Source organism: Suricata suricatta, chromosome 7, assembly GCF_006229205.1.
Source record: "Suricata suricatta isolate VVHF042 chromosome 7, meerkat_22Aug2017_6uvM2_HiC, whole genome shotgun sequence".
In the NCBI taxonomy this organism is placed as follows: Eukaryota; Metazoa; Chordata; class Mammalia; order Carnivora; family Herpestidae; genus Suricata; species Suricata suricatta.
The window spans coordinates 40,263,475-40,285,130 of NC_043706.1; the positions used below are offsets into that span (position 1 = coordinate 40,263,475).

The 21,656-nt window shown below is 39.9% G+C and overlaps 1 protein-coding gene and 1 non-coding gene across 4 annotated transcripts in view; both read left to right on the forward strand.

The window, feature by feature from the left end:
• POLH (DNA polymerase eta) overlaps positions 1-21,656 on the forward strand; it is a 41,152-nt gene that overhangs the window by 7,004 nt on the left and 12,492 nt on the right. The window contains exons 2-5 of one of the 3 annotated variants that reach the window (XM_029945553.1): positions 1,304-1,444; positions 1,657-1,791; positions 6,477-6,694; positions 21,452-21,621. In XM_029945553.1, coding sequence (XP_029801413.1) covers positions 1,308-1,444; positions 1,657-1,791; positions 6,477-6,694; positions 21,452-21,621 — 660 coding nt within the window. In that variant the 5' untranslated portion in view covers positions 1,304-1,307. Of the gene's footprint in view, positions 1-1,303; positions 1,445-1,656; positions 1,792-6,476; positions 6,695-21,451; positions 21,622-21,656 lie in introns of those variants that run through there. The other 2 variants (XM_029945554.1, XM_029945555.1) reach the window with 2 other exon arrangements.
• Positions 6,122-6,256, forward strand: LOC115297313. The gene has a single exon (XR_003911400.1). It is a non-coding gene; the product is annotated as a small nucleolar RNA SNORA75 (small nucleolar RNA).

Below are 21,656 nucleotides of genomic sequence, written 5' to 3' on the forward strand. Positions count from 1 at the left end.
TTCTGTATAAGTCTAAGTACATGAAATAGAAGTGGGGGTTTTGATTTTTTACTTTGCTTTTCTGTTTGGAGTGTCATTGTAACTACTGTATTGTAAATGATGGAAAATAATTGCATATGTTAAAAAAATAAATTGTATAAAAAATTTTTTTAAGGTCAAAAAAAGTGTCATGAAAAATAAGGGAAGACTAAGGAAATGTCACAGGTTGGAGAAGACTAAGGAGATAGGATTACTAAGAAAAAGAAAAAGGTTATTAGAGGAATACCTGGTGAAATTCAAGTAAAGTGTGTAGTTGAGCATTATACCAATGTTTATTCATTTTTTAGCTTTGATAATTGTGCTTTATAAAATGTTAACATTAGGGGAAACTGGATTTCAGAGAATCCTAATCATTTTTGCAACTTTAAGTCTAAAATTATTCCAAAATAAAGAGTTGAAAAAATTCACAAGAGGTGCGCCTGGGTGGTTCAGTCAGTTAAGCGTCCAGCTTCAGCTCAGGTCCTGATCTCACAGTTCGTGGGTTTGAGCCCAGCGTCAAGCTCTGTGTTGACAGCTAGCTCAGAGCCTGGAGCCTGCTTCAGATTCTGTATTTCCCTCTCTCTCTGACCCTCCTCTGCTCATACTGTCTCTCTGTGTCTCTCAAAAATAAATAAAAAGCATTAAAAAAAAATTCACATGAATGCCATTATGTTATATGCCATTTTCTGTTTCTCTTTTCCCTGAAATTATACTCAAGTTTTGTTAACAACTAGATTTTAACTATTGGCTTCATCTCACTATTGATGTACATTATAGTTTTGGGGTTTTTTTAATGTTTGTTTACTGTTCTTAAAGAGTGTGTGAGCGAGGAAGGGGCAGAGAGATAGGGAGACAGAGGATTGGAAGTGGGCTCTGCACTGATAGCAGCGAGCCCGATGCAGGGCTTGAACCCACAAACTGCAAGATCATGACCTGAGCCAAACTTGGACACTCAACTGACAGTGCCACCCAGGCGCCCTGATGTACACTGTACATTTCCCTGTAACTAATGATGTTGATCCCATTTTCATGTGTCTGTTAACTATATGTATATCTTTCTGTAAACTGTTTAATTTCTTTGGAAGGTGGATATTTTTAAAGCTTTTAATGTATACTGCCTTCCTAAAATTGTAATTATTCTCTTACTAGTGTCATATGAAAATGACTATTTCATTCTTGTTAGTATTTATGTTCATTCTAACTCAACAATGGGAGTATGGAAATACAGCTTTCTTTGGTGCTTTGAATTAGGTGTCTTTTCTGATCACAAAATATTGTCTTACAGAAAAATGGCTGCTGGACAGGACCGGGTAGTTGCCCTCGTGGACATGGACTGCTTTTTTGTTCAAGTGGAACAGCGGCAAAATCCTCATTTGAGGAATAAACCTTGTGCAGTTGTGCAGTACAAATCATGGAAGGGTGGTGGGTATGTATCATAGTTACTGTAACTAACCTATAAAATACATGGCAGTATGCTAGGTCCTGTTGAGATTTTTCAGCTGCTGCATTTGAGATGAAAGAAGGGCATCTGTGACCAAAAAGTTTCTTATGTTTATAGCCTGAATTCAGTTAAATTTTAGTTATTTTTGCTTATGACCATTTAACGCTTTTCTGTTTCTCTTTTTTTCCTAACTTTAGAATAATTTCAGTGAGTTATGAAGCTCGTGCCTTTGGGGTCACTAGGAACATGTGGGCAGATGATGCTAAGAAGTTATGTCCAGATCTTCTACTGGCACAAGTTCTTGAGTCTCGTGGGAAAGCTAACCTTACCAAGTAAGAAGAAAAGACTGTTTAGGCGAAAGGAAGAATTGGAAATGATATAATATGAGGCCCTTAGGAACTGAAGTTTCAAATTTGTTTGGTGTAAATAATATCTGAAAAAGTTCCCTTTGGACAGCCAGCTTTTCTCTGTGAAATGAAAATAGATTTGATACCATGTTTCAGAAATAGTTCAGAACCATTACAACCTATAACAATTGGTGCCCTTAACATCCTTTCAGTTCCTTAATTATTTAAAAATTGGTATTATAATTCAAACTTAGGGGCGTCCAACTTCAACTCAGGTCATGATCTCACAGTTTGTGAGTTCAAGCCCTGCATCAGGTTTCACTGATATTACAGAGCCTACTTGGGATTCTCTTCTTCTCTGCCCCTCTCTCTGCCCTCTCTTTGTCCCCTGCATCTCTCTCTCTCCCTCCCTCCCTCCCTCTCTCTCAAAATAAATAAACTTTAAAAAAGAAAAACTTAATACCATTTCTCATGCTCTCAAGCCATAGGTCTGAAATGTTTGAAGTAATTAAATTGACTGAAACTAAGTTTTTTCAGAGAAGGCTGAGTCCAACTGGCATTATAGTGCAGTATCTAAAATTACTTGCCAGACCTAGGGGCACCTGGGTGGCTCAGTTGGTTAAGCGTCTGACTTTGGCTCAAGTCATGATCTCACAATTCATGGGTTTGAGTCCCATGTTGGGCTCGGTGCTGACAGCTCAGAGCCTGGATCCTGCTTTGGATTTTGTGTCTCCTTCTCTGTCTCTCCCTCTCAAAAATAAATACACATTAAGAAAAATTATTTTAAAAAACAATTACTTGCCAGAACTGAACAATCTCAAAGGAGACTACCTTCTCTGTTTTTGAAGTGCACTGTTGCTCCCCAGATTTTAGAATTTTAGCCTTAGAATGGAGATATGTCTGGTTATAGCCAAGTTAAAGGAGGTAGGTACAAGCTCCATCCAATATAAGACCCCTAACAGACAATATGTATTGAACATATGGCTTATGCCAGGCTGTGTTAAGCTCTCCATAGGCAGTATCTCTTAAATTTCACATTATTATAAGGTAGATTCTAGTATTACCCACCTCACCTCCATGAAGACACAAGATTAAAGAGGTTAAATAATGTAAGTTCACACAACTAGGAAGTAGAAGATTGAAGATTCGGGGGGGTGGGGGGAGTGGTTTTAGAATTTCAGCGTCTGCATTCTCACGGTACACTCCACCATGTAGTGTGTGTAGGGATCATGGTTTGAACTTAAAAGTTGAGATATTCCAGGGGCGCCTGGGTGACTCAGTTGGTTAAGCATCTGACTCTTGATTTTGGCACAGTTCATGATCTCATGTGAGTTTGAGCCCCTCGTCGGTCTCTGCGCTAACAGCACAGAGCCTCCTTGGGATTCTATCTCTCTCTTTTTCTGTCCCTCCCCCACTTGCTCTCCGTCTCTCTCTCTCAAAATAAATAAAAATAAACTTTAAAAAAAAGACTTGATAACTTACAAGTCTGAAGGTAGTATGCCATAACCAACATTAATACTAGAGTTATTGCCTAAAAGAAGACAGATTTGACTGAAGATTAATACCTTAATCCTGAAGTAAAATTAAATTCAGCTAATAGACATACACTGCATTGCATCGAATGGAGTTTTATCCTGGTAAAGACAGTGTAACTTTCCAGAAATAATAGTTGACTTCATGATGTGAGTTTGGAAGGCCACATACTAGCAACTTTAAACTGGATCATTTACCTTAGTCAAATGATGAGCAAAAACAGTTTTTATCAAATTTAGGAGTTAGTTTATAGATGAGATTTATTAAGACCTGGAGATTTATTTATTTATTTTTTATTTTTTTTTAATGTTTTATTTATTTTTGATACAGAGAGAGACAGAGCATGAGAGGGGGAGGGGCAGAGAGAGAAGGAGACACAGAATCGGAAGCAGGCTCCAGGCTCTGAGCTAGCCGTCAGCACAGAGCCCGACGCGAGGCTCGAACCCACGAACGTGAGATCTGACCTGAGCCGAAATCGGAGGCTTAACTGACTGAGCCACCCAGGTGCCCCAAGACCTGGAGATTTAAAATTACTGTTTTGATAACTTGCAATACCAGATTATACAGTATGATTTGCAGAAATGTATACACATTGAAGTTTATCAAATATTCTTAAAATAGTTTGGAGTAATTTGCTCAAGAGGCTGTGAAGGAACACCAGCTATTGCCATAGAGCGTCCTCTCCTCACTCTGTGTGTACCTGTTTCATGTCTTCATGCTCTTGCACGTGCTTGCTCTCTTTTTTCTCTTTTCCCCCTTTGAGGTCTGACTGTTCTCTTTCCAGTACAAATAATGATTAGAAGAAAAAAACCAAGTCTTTCTCCAATTCTTTGGAGAATGTTTTAGAACAATAATTATACTAGGTTTTATAGATGTCTTTGTGAAATGGTGCAAATATTTCACTTCTTTGATAGATTCAATAGGAATGAAGAACTTACTTTAAATTCCATAGCAGGTTCAAAGCAAAGAAAATATATACACGTTGCCATAGGAAACTAGCTCTCTACATCCAGAAGAGTTGCTTGTTAGGGTTTAAATAAGGTGTACGGTGAAGTGGGTATCCCCTGGGGAAGGCTGTCCCCACATTCTAGGCACTCATCTTCAGCCTGATAATTTGAATGTTAGTGTACCCAGAAGTGATTGGATGTGGTTGGCTGGATGTGTATGTATGTATGTGTGTGTGTATGTAGCAAGGACCAGCTCACATGTTGGTCAGACTTACTGTTGACTAAAGTATAAAATCCAGTATGTCACTTTGTAATTTATAGTCAGAAACACCGGGGCTCCTGGCTGGCTCAGTCAGAAGAACATATGACTGTTGATCTTGGGGTTGTGACTTTGAGCCCCACATTGGGTGTAGAGATTACTTAAATAAAATTTAAAAATATGTAGGGGCGCCTGGGTGGTGCAGTTGGTTAAGCGGCTGGCTTCAGCTCAGGTCCTCACGGTTCGTGATATTTGAGCCCCACATCAGGCTCTGTTCTGACAGCTCAGAGCCTGGAGTCTGCTTCGGATTCTGTGTCTCCCTCTCTCTCTGACCCTCCCCTGCTCGTGCTATCTCTCTCTGTCTTTCAAAAAATAAAAAAAAAAATTTTTTAAATATGTATATATAGTGTGGGCACCTGGGTGACTCATTCAGTTAAGCATCCAACCTCGGCTCAGGCCATGATCTCTCAGTTCTTGATTTTGAGCCCCATGTCAGGCTCTGTGCTGACCACTTAGAGCCTGTACCCTGCTTTGGAGTCTGTGTCTCCCTCTTTCTCTGCCCCTCCCCCATTCACTCTCTCTTTTTCTCCCTCAAAAATAAACATTAAAAAAATTTTTTTAAGTATATGGTTTTAGCTCAGGTCATAATTTCAAGGTTCATGAGTTTGAGTCCCACATCAGATGATCTCATGCCCTGCTTCGGGTCAGCCCCGCTTCTCTTTCTCTTCCTCTTTTTCTTTCTCTCCCTCTCCCTCCCACTCATACCCCCTCTGTCTCTCTGCCCCTTAAAGTATTCTCTTTGCCCCTTGCTCACTTACGACCTCTCTCTCAAAAAAAAAAAAATCTGTGTGTGTGTGTGTGTGTGTGTGTGTGTGTGTGTGTCTAGAAATGCTATCTTGAGGAAGACCAGATACTTGGAATCAGGGATCAGGGCAGTGTTTCCTGTAAGTTAATCTCTTATTTGAAGACAAAAGGTTTTTTTTTTTTTTAATGTTTTTTACTTTATTTTTGAGAGACAGAGAAGCATGAGCAGGGGAGGGTCAGAGAGAGAGGGAGACACAGAATCTGGAATAGGCTTTAGGCTCTGAGCTAGCTGTCAGCACAGAGCCCGATGCGGGGCTTGAACCCACGAACCTTGAGATCATGACGTGAGCTGAGGCTGACGCTCAACCGACTGAGCCACCCAGGCGAAGACAAAAGTTGAAGCAGAATACTACATGATAGATTTATGAAAATAACAGAAAGAATAGGTGATCTTAGTAAAATGTAGTTAAACAAGTTTGAAGCATTTCTTTTGTCTTTGGAGAGATCTTTGTCACATAAACATGTTCATGGTCTGGATGCTTTCCACCTTCATAGTGCTAGAGTCACACTAAAAACATCTGCCTCTGTGTTTCTTGTTTTTCTTCGTTTCTGTTACTGACCATCTGCCTGCTTACTGACCACTTCATCTGGGTTACTGTCTCATCTCTGCCAAGCCTTTCCTTTCTTTAAGGACACCTTAGGTTGGTTATGTATATGATGATTCCATTATGAGATGGAGGGGATGGGGCTGATATCTGAATTGTTGTGTTCAATCTTCTCATTGAGCTCCTTTCTGTCAATTGGTGGCAGTTTATGGATTCGCACGAGAAGAAGAGACAGTTCACACTTAGCATTATTTTACCTTCTGTCTTCATGGAGGTATATTTTGCTGATCTGTGAGACATTTCTGGGGGTCAATAAAATGAGTTTGGCCCTTCCACAAGGAGCTACTTTGTTCCTTGGGTCTTTTCTCAGCTAGGCAAATCTACTTCCTCTCAAATCTGTCCGACGTGAGGTTTATTGTGGCATTTGAAGTGTGTGTGTGTTCTGTTAATAGATAATTAAAAAAAAATGAATTGTTGCATTCACTTATTGCCTGCATGTATAATACTTCTTATACTTTTTAGGTACCGGGAGGCAAGTGTGGAGGTGATGGGGATAATGTCTCGTTTTGCCGGGATTGAACGTGCCAGCATTGATGAGGCTTTTATAGACCTGACCAGTGCCGTACATGAGAGACTACAAAAGCTACAAGGTCAGCCTATCTCGGCTGACTTGTTGCCAACCACATACATTGAAGGCTTGCCCCAAGGCCCTACAACAGCAGAAGGGACTGATCAGAAAGGTACTTCTGTAGCATCATACCGCTTCCGCTTCCTGCCTTTGGACCTGCTTTGCTTGGTCACGCTCATCCTTCTTGGATTGATTTGAAAGGCAACTTAAACTACAACCTGACTGAATCACAAGGACTCACAGGAAGGATAGAGAAATTCTTTTATCTTTTCAGGTATATGGATGTTGAGAAGCTGTGAAATCTGTATGAAATCAAGTTTCTCTTTAGCTATAACTAGAGCAGGTTAGAGTTATCTGTAGACAGCATTTCCGTCATTTGTAGTTTAACTTATAGTGTTGTAACTTGGTTTCTTCATCATTTAAGTTTAAGGGAGACCTCAAGTACAGGGAGATGAGTCACTTAAAAATTTCTGATCAATTTATAGTGAAAAATATTAATGGACTGTGCAAGGTCTCATTTTATTTATTTTCCTTACTTTCCCCTTCTTAGCGATTCCCTCTCCCTATCTGAGCCTCCCTCTGGCACCCACTGATGTATTTGGTAGATCTTCTTAAATTTGTATGTGTCTTTGTAAATTATACAGTGTTGCTTTATGTATGTGCTTTTAAAACTTGTGCTTTTTAATTAAAAGATAGTATCATGTTATATGTTTTATTCTTACTTTTAATTCCTGTATCATTAACATACAATGTAAATTCCATTCCTTAATTTTCCTTTAGTGGTGATTTTATAGATCTTCCCATGCAGGTTTTTTTTACATGAAATTGATTGCTTTTAATTACAGCATAATCTATGGTATGGATCTATGATATTTACAGACAATTCTAGTGGTGCACTTACTTGTTACTTCTAATTTTCTTCATGTTTGTATGGTAAATGTCCTCATTCATCCTCTTTGGGACCTATGCAGGGGTTTTTCTGAAAATGTTTTTGGGAGTGGACTGCATACACATATATTGTTTCATTAAATACTGCCAAATTGGGGCACCTGGGTGGCTCAGTCAGTTAAGCCTCCGGCTTGGGCTCAGGTCAGATCTCATGTTCGTGGGTTCGAGCCCCACGTCAGGCTCTGTGCTGACAGCTAGCTCAGAGCCTGGAGCCTGCTTCTGGTTATGTGTCTCCTTCTCTCTCTGCCCCTCCCCCTCTCATGCTCTGTCTCTCTCTGTATCAAAAATAAATAAAACATTAAAAAAAATTTAAAAAAAAATACTGCCAAATTGTTCCCCAGAGTGGTTATAATGGTCACTCCATGCCTGAGGTACACGAGAATTCTTTTTGCCATCATATTCTTGCCAACAGCTGGTATTTTTGAATGTTTAAAAGTATTTACCAACATGATGGCTATAAAGTATTTCGTAAGGAGCTGTTGGCTGGATCAGTTGGAAGAGTAGGTGATGTGACATTTGATCTCAGGGTTGTGAGTTCAAGCTCCACATTGGGTGTACAGATTACTAAAAATAATAAACTTTAAAAAAAAACACCTTTAAATAGCAAAGTGGTTCCACAAAGTATAGCATAAACAAAGTTAATGGATGACAGAAGTTCACAAAGACCTTTTCCTACATTTCTTTTTGCCTTATACTTTTTTTTAGGTCTTTTGCCCATATGGAGTTCAACATTTTTATTTGATTTTATAGACAATCTTATTTATATTATTTATTTTTTTATAGTTTATTATTTCTGAGACAGAGAGAGACAGAGCACGAGTGGAGGAGGGGCAGAGAAAGAGGAGACACCGAAACTGAAACAGGCTCTGGGGCTCTGAACTGTCAGTACAGAACCTGAAGTGGGGCTCGAACCCATGAACCATGAGATCATGTCCTGAGCTGAAGTCGGACACTTAGACTGAACCACCCAGGCACTCCTATTTATATTATCTTAAAAAAACTTTTTTTGAGGGGAAAGAGAGAGCATGAGTGAGCTAGGAGCAGAGAGAGAGAGAATCCCACGAGGTACAGAGAGAAAGAGAGAATGCAAAGCCCAGAGCAGGGCTCGAGTTCATCGGAGCAAGTCTCAAACTCACCCGAAGCAGGGATCGAGCTTACCTGACATGGGGCTTGAACTCATGAACCACTGAGATCATGCCCTGAGCCAAAGTTGGATGCTTAATTGACTGAGCAATCACCCCAGGTGCCCCTATTTTTTATTATTCTTATAATGAGTTGGTTTTCCCCACAATTACTTATTAAATAATCCATTCTTTCTCAACTTCCCATGTAGATGTGGGTCAGTTTTTATAGTATCCCATTTGTCTCTCTGCTCCTGCTCCAGAAACATTGTTTTTATTCCTATTTGTAGAATGTTCTATTTGATGAGAATGTCCCTCTGCTTTTGTTTTTCAGAATTGTCTTAGCTCTATATGTACTTTTGTTGTTCAGTGTGCATTTAAAAAATTTTTTTAATGTTTTATTTATTTTTGATACAGAGAGAGACAGAGCATGAGAGGGGGAGGGGCAGAGAGAGAAGGAGACACATAACCGGAAGCAGGCTCCAGGCTCTGAGCTAGCTGTCAGCACAGAGCCTGACGCGGGGCTTGAACCCACGAACGTGAGATCTGACCTGAGCCGAAGTTGGTCGCTTAACCGACTGAGCCACCCAGGCGCCCCCAGTGTGCATTTTAGAATACATTAGTTGGGGGCGCCTGGGTGGCTTTAGTCGGTTGATCATCTGACTTCGGCTCAGGTCACGATCTCATGGTTTGTGGGTTCGAGCCCCGTGTCAGGCTCTGTGCTGACAGCTCAGAGCCTGGAGCCTGCTTCAGACTCTGTGTCTCCCTCTCTCTCCTCCTCCCCTATTCATGCTCTGTCTGTCTCTGCCTCTCAAAAATAATTAAAAAAAAAGAAAAGAATACATTAGTTGAACTCAAAAAGTTTTGATAGGATTACATTGAATTTACATCTTTAGACAGGGTAGTTATCTTAATGTTAACTTATGCCATACATAAACATATCACCAATTCTTTAGGTCTTCATTTGTGTCCCTTTTAATGATTTTTGGGGGTTAAAAGTATTTTATGTGTTGTAATATTTTTACTTCCTCTGAGATCTCGAATCTAGTATATTTTCTTTTTTTTTCTTCATTTACACTTTTAATTGATATAACACACATAAAGTGCACAAATCATAAGTGTGTATACCTTGGCTAATTTTCAGAGTAAACCCCCGCTTCGTAAGTAGCTTCCAAATCAAAACCAAAACCAGAATCCTAAAAGGCACACCTGCCTACACTTCCAGACACTGTCCGTTCCTCTCCCCTTTGTACAGTAACCATTGTCCTTATTTCTATTTAGCTTATTTTTAAACTTTATAAAATTGAAATCAAGCAATATATCCTTGAGTCTGGCCTCATTTGATCAACATTGTGAGATTCATCCATTCTGTTGTATGTAGTTGAGTTTGTTTACTTTCATTGTTATGTAGTTCTGCATTACATGAATATACCACAAACTATCCATTCTACAGCTGATGGATATTTGGGTTGTTTCCATTTTGGGGCTCCTGAGAAAAGTGCTGCTATGAACATTCTTGTAAATATCTTTTGGTGAACAAATGTATGATTTCTATTGGGTATATGACTAGAAGTGTTTAATTGTAGGATTTGCCTAAAATCAGTTTTAGTTTGCTTATAGTCAGCTTTAGTAGGTACTGCCAGTTACCCAAAATGGTGGTATTTATTTATTTTTTTAAGTTTGTTTGAGGGGTGCCTGGGTGGCTTGATTGGTTAAGCATCTGACTTCGGCTCAGATCATGATCTCACAGTTTGTGGGTTTGAGCCCCATGTTGGGCTCTGTGCTGACAGCTCAGGGCCTGGAGCCTGCCTCGGATTCTGTGTCTCCCTCTATCTCTCCCTCTCCCCAACTGGTGCTCCGTCTCTGTCTCTCAAAAAAAAAAGAATAAATGTTAAAGTATTTGCTTGAGGGAGACACAGCATGTGGGGGGGGATGGGAGAGAGCGAGAGGGGGAGAGAGAATCTCAGCCAGGCTCCACGCTGCCAGCACAGAGCCCAGGGTGGAGCTCAAACCCACAAACCCTGAGAACATGATCTGAGCTGAAACCAAGAGTCAGACGCTCAACTAACTGAGCCACTCAGGCGTCCCTGGTTGTACCAGTTTACAATCCCACTAATAGAATATATGAAAATTCCAGTTGTTTCACATTCTTTTCAGCACATGCCTTTTTTCTCTTTTGCATTTTAGCCATTTTGATGGGTGTATAGTGATATCCGTGGTTTTAGTTTGTATGACCCTGGTCTTAATGAAGTTGACTACCTTTAAATTTATTGGCCAATTAGATTTCTTCGTTTATGAAGTACCTCTTTAAGTCTTTTGCCCATTTTTTGTTGTTGTTGGATTGTCTTCTCTCCATAGGACTTCTTTATATTATCTGAAATGAATCCTTTATTAAATATCTGTATGGCAAATACTGTCTAGTCAGTGACTTGTTTTTCATTCTATTACTGGTGGCTTTTGATGAAACAGAGAGGTTCTTAATTTTAATTTGGTCCATGTATTTTTTTTTTGTTTTTATGGACAATATTTTTTTATGTCCTGTTTAAGAAATATTTACCTACCTCAAGGATATGAAGCAATTCTGTTGTCTTTTTCTAGAAGCTTTATTGTTCTCCTTTTCACATTTAGATTTACAATCCATTGTGTGTGTGTCTGTAGGGTGTGAGATAGAGATCAAGATTACTTTTTTTATTATGTGAGTATCCAATTATATCTTATAAAGCTTTACTTTTTTTATAAAGGTCTTCTGCATTCATTTGTTATGTTCCTAATTGCTTTAATTTTTTATTGCTATTGTCTTTCTTCTTTATTATAATAATTTTATACTTGGTTGTTGATGTGTAGGGGAGTGATACGTGATTTTATTTTAATTGACCTTCATTTCCCTATCTGACAAAACTTTGTGATAAATAGGCATATGTCAGAGATATTTCAGGTTTGGTTACAGACCATCCACAATAAAGCAAGTATCTCAGTCATTAAAGTGAGTCAAATTTTTTGGTTTCTTAGTGCATCTAGAAGTTATGTTTATACTATAATCTATTGAGTACACAGTAGCATTAGATCTTTAAAAAGCACATACCTTAATTTTAAAAAACTTTATTGCTAAGAAATGCTAACCATCTGAGCTTTCAGGAAGTTAAAATCACTGATTCTAGATTATCATAACAAATATAACAATAATGAAAAAGCTTGAGATATTGTGAGAATTACCAAAAAGTGATACAGAGACACAGAGTGAGCAAATGCTGTTTGGAAAATGTTGCCAATAAATTTACTTGACAGGGTTGATATAGATCTTCAGTTTTAAAAAAAATGCAGTCTCTGCAAAGCATATTGAAGCCAGGCACCAGTAAAACAAGGTATGCCTGTAATCTTCATGAAAATGCTTTTGATACATAAAATGTATTCAGTGGTTGAAAATACTTTCTTAAATAACATAAAATTAAGGCATGTTGCCTGAGTGGCTCAGTCAGTGGAGTGTCCCAACTTTGGCTCAGGTCATGATCTCATGGTTCAAGGGTTCCAGCCCCACAAAGGGCTTTCCACTGACAGTATGGAGCCTGCTTTGGATTCACTGTCTCCCTCTGTCTCTGCTCCTCCCCTGCTTGCACACACACACATGCACACATGCTCTCTCAAAAATAAACATTTTTTTAAATGCTCTTAAATTAAAAAAATTAGGGCAACAAAAATTTGCTTTTGTGGTAATATTAGATTGTATTAGTTCTGGATACCAGATCTAAGAGGATCTGGCTCTTAATTTTTTTTTTTTTTTTGAGAGAAACAGAGACAGTACAAACAGAAAAGGGGCAGAGAGAGAGAGGGAGAGAGAGAATCCCAAGCAGGCTCCACACAGTGCACAGAGTCTGACACAGGGCTCGACATCAGGTCATAACTTGAGCTGAAGTCAGCTGTTTAACCGACTGAGCCACCCAGGCGCCCCAGGTCTTTAATTTTTTAAATCAAATTTTAAAAATCAGAATTCCAGCTGGAATTAAGCTGGATCTCCCAGAACAAAAAATTTGGCATTTAGAGGCTTTTTGAACAGGGTATCTACAGTTTTTCCCAGACATTTTCTAGTACTTTTCATAATAGCTCTCTTCAAAACAGTGGATCTCTGCTTCATTTGTAACAGGAACATTGGTACTTTTAGAACTATTATAACATTATTATTTTTTTTTTTACATTTATTTACTTATCAGAGACAGAGAGAGACAGCTCGAGCTGGGGAGGATCAGAGAGAGAGGGAGATACAGAATTAGAAGCTGTCAGCACAGAGCCCAACGCAGGGCTTAAACCCACGAACCGTGAGATCATGACCTGAGCCGAAGCTGGACGCATAACCGACTCAGCCACTCAGGCGCCCCTATAACATTATTCTTATAAGTGCTCTTTCAGTAAGACATTTTGAATGCTGGCCATTAACCAAAAGGAAATTGTCTGGATGCCATCCTATAGCAAATTAACTTCTTGTGGGGAAACCTTAAGGCAGTCTGTGATTATTTGTCGAAATAATACAGATCTGCCCAGAAAAAGGCCCAAGAGAATTTAGCTTACTTCTGGTTAAAGTGGCAAATTTCCCATGGGTTCCATGTTTTAAAATAAGACAAGATGTACAATTTTCTTTTGCTGTTGAACAGTCGTAGGAAAAGCCTTTGATATATTGTATTGAAGGGTAGTAGTAGAACTGCCCAGGGAAGCTGGTGAGAGAGACCACTAAGGAATTATAGCAGAGTTTATAAGCTGAAGGCTGCAGATCCTTCAGTTCTTTCAGAGAAATACACGGACAATTAAAATTGTGCCATTTAAAGGAGGCAGGGTTATGGGATGTAAACTTTTGATGAAGTATGTCCTGATTTTCTTTATTATTTTGGGACCAGAGTCAGAAATTTAATGGTCATAATAAGGAAGGCTTTTCTTTGGTCTTAGCTTTGTGTACTACATCTTTCTGTATGTCTAATGCTTTAAACATTGGTTTTATAATGGTTTAAGTCATTAGTTCTTTTAAGAGTTTTGTGAAGGCTGTATCCCCTTTTGAAAAATTTTTGAAAGCTTGTGAACCCTTGCTTGCTTCAGAAAAATACATATCTACACATAGACAATTTTATGTGCAGTTTTTGGGAGAGTCACAGACCCTCTGAAAGCCACATACCTCAGAATAAGAACTGTTACTACACATTATATTGGTATTTTGGGCTGCAACTCCTTGTTAAAGAGCTCTCCAACTGAAGATGATGATGTATACCTTCATTGGTGCTAAATGTTTACTTCAACTCAAATGGACATGTACCTCTTTCTTCTATACCCATCTTATCTATGTACATTTTTATTTAAAAATGCCAGTGTTTATTTCTGTATGTCTTATGTATCTGTTGCCTTAATGTGTCTAGTTTAAGTATTCATTTCCAGATGGAGTGATACCATTTTTTTATTTATAGTGCTCAGAACAGTGTAAAGTGTAGTAATGGTTTATGATATTTCATATCATTTGAGTCCCAAAAACTGGCAACAGAAATTAGCTGATCTAAGTGCATGTAGTCTTCCAGAAATTGCTTCTCATGGATGTGGCATATGTCAAACCTAGGAAAAGAAGCCAGAGTTCTGTTCAACTCTCCCATCCTGCCCCTTAATTCACAGCTAGCCATCCTGTTCAGCCATACTGCGTTTGCAACTTTGTATTTTCTGTTTCTGAAATAGTTATGTGTGTGAAAAGTTTAAGTGGTAGGATTACTTAAAGATAATACTCAAACACTGTGCCAGTGAAAACTTTCCCTTCAGGGCCATTTTGGAACTAGTTCGTATTAGCTAAGGAACTCCTTAGTTCTTTCCTCCCTTTCTCTTATTTCATTTTAAGCATATATTGAACATCTTTTGAATGCCCAGGACATGAAGCAGTTGTGTAGTAGTATAAGAAATTGTAAACCTTGGGGCGTCTGGGTGGCTCAGTTTGTTGAGCGTCCAACTCTTGATTTTGGCTGAGGTCATGAGAGCAAGCCCTGTTACAGGCTCCATATGGAGTATGGAGATTATCCATCTCTCTCCCTCCGCCCCCTCCCTCACTTGCATACACTCTCTCTAAAATAAAAATAAGGGGCACCTGTGTGGCTCAGTCGGTTAAGCGGCCAGTGGTTCGTGGGTTCGAGCCCCACATCGGGCTCTGTGCTGACTGCTAGCTCAGAGCCTGGAGCCTGCTTCAGATTCTGTATCTCCCTCTCTCTCTGACCCTCCCCTGCTTGCACTGTCTCTCTCTCTGTCTCAAAAATAAAAAGCATTAAAAAAATAAAATAAAAATAAATTTTAAGAAATTATAAACCATTTTTAGTGATGAGAGTTGCAGGGGTTAGTGGGGACCCCCTGCTGGCTTTGAAGAAGTAAGCTGCCATATTGTGAGAGGGCTTTTGGAGAACCCCCATGGCTAGACTCTGAAATTTGCCCTCTGCTGACAGCCAGTAAGAAAACGGGGACCAAATTCTGCCAACAACCAGAGGGAGCTTGGAAATCACTAGTCAGTTCATAGCACAGAGAGGGCATACTTATTAGCAGTACAGGAACTTCTCTTTTGTAGTTTTGGTCTCTGGAGTTGTGGAGTCTAGGTGGAGGTTTATCAGTTTAACCCCAAGTTTTGGCACAAGTCATCAATGCTCAGTCTTAGGTCAGTTCTGTTCATCATTGCACTGGAGGTACAAGACGGTGTAATCAGAACAGAAGAGGAAATAAAAGATAATTCAGGGGCGCCTGGGTGGCTCAGTTGGTTAAGCCTCCGACTTCGGCTCAGGTCAGATCTCACGTTTGTGGGTTCGAGCCCCACATCAGGCTCTGTGCTAACAGCTAGCTCAGAGCCTGGAGCCTGCTTCGGGTTCTGTGTCTCCTTCTCTCTCTGCCCCTCCCCCTCTCATGCTCTTTCTGTGTATCAAAAATAAATAAAACATTAAAAAAGAAAAGTTTTAAAAGATAATTCAGATGTGAAGGAAGAAGTAAACTTTGTTTGCAGGTGAAATCACTGTGTAGAAAATCCTAAGGAATCTATACCCCCCACCCTAAAAAAAATACAATAAGTGAGATTAGCAAGGTTGTAGGAAACAAAGTCTGTATGCAAAAACCAATAGCATTTCTAAACACTAAAATTTTAAATGAAAATTTGAAATTTAAAAGCAATATTGGGGCGCCTGGGTGGCTCAGTCGGCTGGGCATCCGGCTTCGGCTCAGGTCATGATCTCACAGTTCGGTTCGTGGGTTCGAGCCCCACGTTGGGCTTTGTGCTGACAGCTAGCTCAGAGCCTGGAGCCTGTTTAGATTCTGTTTCTCCCTCTCTCTCTGACCCTCCCCTGCTTGTGCTGTCTCTCAAAAATAAAAAACAGAAAAAAACTTTTTAAAAAGCAATGTTATTTGCAATAGCATTATAATCACGAAATTGTTAGAAATATATATGTGAAGGGACGCCTGGGTGGCTCAGTTGGTTAAGCATCTGCCTTCAGCTCAGGTCATGATCTCACAGTTTGTGAGTTTGAGCCCACATCAGACTGGAACAGACTGGAGCCTGCCTCAGATTCTGTGTTCTGCCTCGATTCCCCACTCTGTTCCTCCCCCTCTCATGTGCTCGCTCTCTCTCTCTCTCTCTCTCTCTCTCCCCCAAAGATAAATATTTTAAGAAAGAAATAATATGTGAAATATATTTAAAAACTAGTTCAGTGAAAACTGTAAAACATTCCTGAGAAATTAAAAAAAGATGAAATCAATGGAGAGCCATACCATGTTTATGGATCAAAATACGAAATATTAAATATTAGAGCTCAAGTCTCCCCAAATTGACCTAAAGATTGTTTTCCCTTCTAGATTTTAGCAGGATTTTATAGAAATTGACAAACTGATATGAAAATCTATGAAAATGCAAAGGATGTGGGGATAACCAAACAACTTTGAAAAAGAACTAAGCTGGAAAACTTAAACACCGCCTGGTTTTAAGAATTATAGAGGCACCTGGGTGGCTCAATCTGTTAAGCATCCAGCTCTTGATTTTGGCTCAGGTCATGATCTCATAGTTCACGAGACTGAGCCCTGGGTCAGGCACTTCACTGACAGCGTGGAGCCTGCTTGGGCTTCTCGCTCTCTGTCCCTCTCCCACTTGGGTTTTTTTTCCTCTATCTCAAAATAAATAAACTTATGGGGCGCCTGGGTGGCTCAGTTGATTGAGCATTTGACTTTGGCTCAGGTCATGATCTCGCAGTTCGTGGGCTCAATCCCTGCGCTGGGCTCTGTGCTGACAGCTCAGAGCCTGGAGCCTGCTTCTGATTCTGTGTCTCCCTCTCTCTCTGCCCTTCCCCTGCTCATGATATGTCTCTCTCAAAAATAAATGTTAAAAATAAATAAACTTAAAAATATTTAATTATAACTTTACAGTAACTAGGGCAGTGTAGGATTGGTGTAAGAGGAGACAGATCAATGGTATAGACTATGAAGTATACAAATAGATCACCACAATTTTTGGTCAGTTGGTTTCCACAAAGCTACCCAGATAACTCAAAGCAAAGAAAAGTCTTTCTGTTCTAGTGGGCATTTTATACCAAAAATTGCCTGAATCTTTCCCCCCTAGTCCACTTCAGTGTATCAGAGAAAAACCAAAATTGTATAGATTCTTGTCACCTAGAGAAGGAAACAAACGCTGCTTGTCATCTGTGGCCCATTCTGCTGACATGGAGATAGAGTGACAGGATTGTAACGTTACTTCATCTGGGAGAGCAATAATGAAACCTAAAGCAGAGAAAATTTAGCTCTACTAGTTGAGAAAAGAGTCCAGAAAATCCCAGAATTTCAATAAATTCATATTTTTTGTTTCCTAAACTTAATAAATAATAGGTGGTTTATTTATTTTTAATGTTTGTTAATTTTTGAGGGCGAGAGCTCACACAAGCAGGGGAGGGGCAGAGAGAGGGAGACAGAGGATCCAAAATGGGCTTCGTGCTGACAGCAGAGAGCCCGGTTCAGGACTCAAACTCACCAACCACGAGATCCATGACCTGAGTAGAAGTCAGACATTTAACCGACTGACCCACCCAGCTGCCCTTATAATAGGTGGTTTTATTAAAAAATTTTTTTAAATATTTATTTATTTTTGAGAGAGAGTATGTGGCAGGGAGGGGCAGAGAGAGAGGGAGACACTGAATCTAAAGCAGGTTCCAGGCTCTGAGCTATGAATACAGAGCCTGACACGGGACTTGAATTCACAAACTGAGATCATGACCTGTGCCGAAGTTGGACGCTTAACTGATGGAACCACCCAAATGCCCCCATAATAGGTGGTTTTATTTATTTTTTGTTTTTTTTAATGTTTTATTTTTGATACAGAGAGAGACAGAGCATGAGAGGGGGAGGGGCAGAGAGAGAAGGAGACACAGAACCGGAAGCAAGCTCCAGGCTCTGAGCTGTTAGCACAGAGCCTGATGCGGGGCTCGAACCCACGAACGTGAGATCTGACCTGAGCCAAAGTCAGAGGCTTAGCCGACAGAGCCACCCAGGCGCCCCCATAATAGGTGGTTTTAAAAGAGGTTTAGATTTGGGGTGCCCGGGTGACTCCATCTGTTAAGCTTCCAACTTTAGCTCAGGTCATGATTTCACAGTTCATGGGTTTGAGCCCTGCATTGGGCTCAGTGCTGACAGTTCAGAGCCTGGAGCCTGCTTTGGATTCTGTGTCCCCTCCTCTCTCTGCCCTTCTCTGTCTAGTTCTCTGTCTCTCTCTCTCAAAAGTGAATACAATGTTAAAAAAAAGTTTTTAAAGAAGGATTAGATTTAATGTTAGGTACATGTGTACACATACATGTACACAAATATACATATATAAAACCTCACAACAATCCTGTGAGGTACAGTACTCATGTTCATAGATAACAAAACTGAAGCTAAGAAAATTTTAGAACTTGCTCGAAGTCACTTAGTAAGTTGAAAAAGCTAATATTTGAACACTGCCTGCAAAACATTCCTTTAACAATTATGCTGTGCATGGGGCTCCTGGGGGGCTCAGTCAGTTGAGCCTCTGGCTTTGGCTCAGGTCATGATCTCGCGGTTCATGGGTTCGAGCCCTGCTTCAGGCTCTGTCCTGACAGCTTAGAGCCTGGAGCCTACTTTGGATTCTGTGTCTCCCTCTCTCTCTCTCTGACCCTCCCCTGCTCAAATATAAATAAAACATGAAAAATAATTATGCTATATGTGTTACAGATAAGAGCTAAAGGACCTTAGGAGTACCTGGATGGTTCAGATGGTTGAGAATCTGACTTTGGCCCAGGTCATGATCTCATGGTTAGTGGGTTTGAGCCACCATCAGGCTTTGCTGACAGTGTGGAGTTCACTTCAGATTCTGTCTCCCTTTCTCTGCCCCACTCCCCCTAAAATAAATATTGTTTTAAAAGTGCTAAAGGACATTAGTGGGGCGCCCCAAAGTTAGCTAATACAGTTAGAGAAGACCACATGATACATGAGACTTGAATAAGCCCTCAAGTATAGATAAGCAGGAGCGCCTAGGTTGCTCAGTAGGTTGTGACCGACTTCGGCTCAGGTCATGATCTCACGGTTTGTGGGTTTGAGCCCCGCATAAGGCTCTGTGCTGACAGCTAGCTCAGAGCCTGGAGCCTGCTTCCAATTCTGTGTCTCCCTCCCTCCCTGCCCCCCCCCATGCTCTGTTTCTGTCTCAATAATAAATATATTAAAAAAAGATTTAAAAAACATTAAAAAGCAAAGGGAAGTACAGAGTTAGGGAGTAAAAGCAGGGAAATAGAATAACCCAATAACATTGGGTGTTCAGGAAATTGTAAGGATATAACAAATTTGGGATTGGTGGAAGATGAAAAGGCCGGATGGTCTTCAATGACAGTTTTTAGAGTTGTAACTTCATTCTGTAGATGTGAGAGGACTAACAGCAGTTTTGAACAGGGGAAAACGGGTAACGTTGGTATTTGAGAATATTTCATTCATGGGCGTTGTGTAAAATGCATTTAGGGAGAGGGTGGTTTAGAAGTTAAGGTCTGGGCAAGAATGAAGGAAAGTTGAATAAAATAGGGTGGGTGGATATGTGACAGGTTTTGAAGTGGGTTTTGTTGACTAAATAATGGTGAATGAAGCAAAAGGAAGCCAATATTACAATATTATTTGAATTTCAAACCTTTAATAGAGTTGTTTGGGAAAGAGAATCTTTGAGAAGGAAGATAAAATAAAGGTTGGATTTAGTTATGCTTATGAAGTTTAGTGAACTATCATTTGAAACTATAATGAAAAATTGAGGAAGAGTTATTCTGTAGGGAGGTGGCAATAAGAATTAGAGTTTAGGAGTTTGGGGATAGAGATTAGGATTTGCATGTACTCTGCATACATGCAGAGAGGAAGAGGAGAATGTTGCTCTCCACTAGGGTGTGAGAGGAAGAAGACAAGCCCGCAAAGGAGAGAAGTAGCAGTTATCGAGAGTTGGAAAATACCTCCTTCTATATGCTCATCTTCCTCCTCTATACACATGAACCTTCACCACACCTCTCCATAATTTGAGTGTATTTTCTTGTTTTGTTCATTACTTTATTTTTTATAATATTTTATTTTTGAAAGAGAATGAGTGGGGGAAGGGAAGAGAGAGAGGGAGACAGAGGATCAAAGTGGGGCCCCAACTCATGAACCATGAGACCATGACATGAGTTGAAGTTGAATGCTTAAATGACTGAGCCACCCAAGCGCCTCTCATTACTGTCTCTTTAAACCAGCATGCCTTGGGCACCTGGGTGGCTTTTTTGGTTAAGCGTCCAACTCTTGGTTTTGGCTCAGGTCATGAACTCACCCTTTGTGGATGGAGTCCTGTGTCATGCTCTGCGCTGACAGCACAGAGCCTGCTTGGAAATCTCTTTCTCCCCCTCTGCCCCTCCCCCACTTGTTCTCTCTCAAAATAAATAAACTTTAGAAAAAAATGAAATATTTAGGGGCACCTGGGTGACTCAGTCAGTTAAGCATCTGACTTTGGCTCAGGTCATGATCTCACAGTCCGTGGGTTTGAGCCCCGTGGGACTCTGTGCTGACAGCTCAGAGCCTGCAGCCTGCTTCGGATTCTGTGTCTCCTTCTCCACTGCCCCTTCCCCCTCACGCTTTGTCTCTCATAAAATGAATAAACATTAAAATTTTTTTAATAAGTAAATAAACCAGCATGTCTACATTTTCTATAGACCTACCTCCCTTGCTATATATAATCATTTTTTAAGGCCTTTTCAAAACTGACTAGTTCAAAATTGGATAGTAAGATATTTTCAAGGCCCTGAGTCCAAAGCTATGTCTAATTTCAATAGCTTATCAGAAGAATACAACTAGTGTCTCTGATTGGATTTTAGCTACTCATCAGGAGAACCTGTCTCCAAAAATATATAAATACATTTATTTTGAAGTGTGAGTGAATTCTGAATATTTTCTAATTAAATACTAGGATTCTTGGGGGTGTGCAAGGGAAAAATGGGAGAAAGAAAGTTCCAGAGAACCAGAGAGAGAAAACATGTACTTTGAAATCATTGATCATGAAAGATAATATTAATATACAATATGTGTTGCATATTAGAACTAGAAGATTCAGCCTATGCTGAAGCCAAGGCTGGAATTGATAGGAAGGAGAAATTGATCTCTTAAATCCTGAGAAATCTTGTAAATGCCATTTATTTTGTGTGTGAAAATGTACATTCTTAAAGTACCCTGGAATCGAAGCATTTCTGTATTAGATAACACAGATAAAATCCTGACCCCCGCCCCCCGCAAAATGTCTAAATAAATGTCCTTCAATTTTTCAGAGGAAAAGCGAAAACAAGGCTTATTTCAATGGCTTGATTCTCTTCAGACTGGTAACACCACCTCTCCAGAACTGCAGCTCACTGTCGGAGCAGTGATTGTGGAAGAAATGAGAGCAGCCATAGAGAGGGAGACGTGCTTTCAGTGTTCAGCTGGAATTTCACACAACAAGGTGAAGGCTAATTATAGGTTTCAAGGAGAAACATA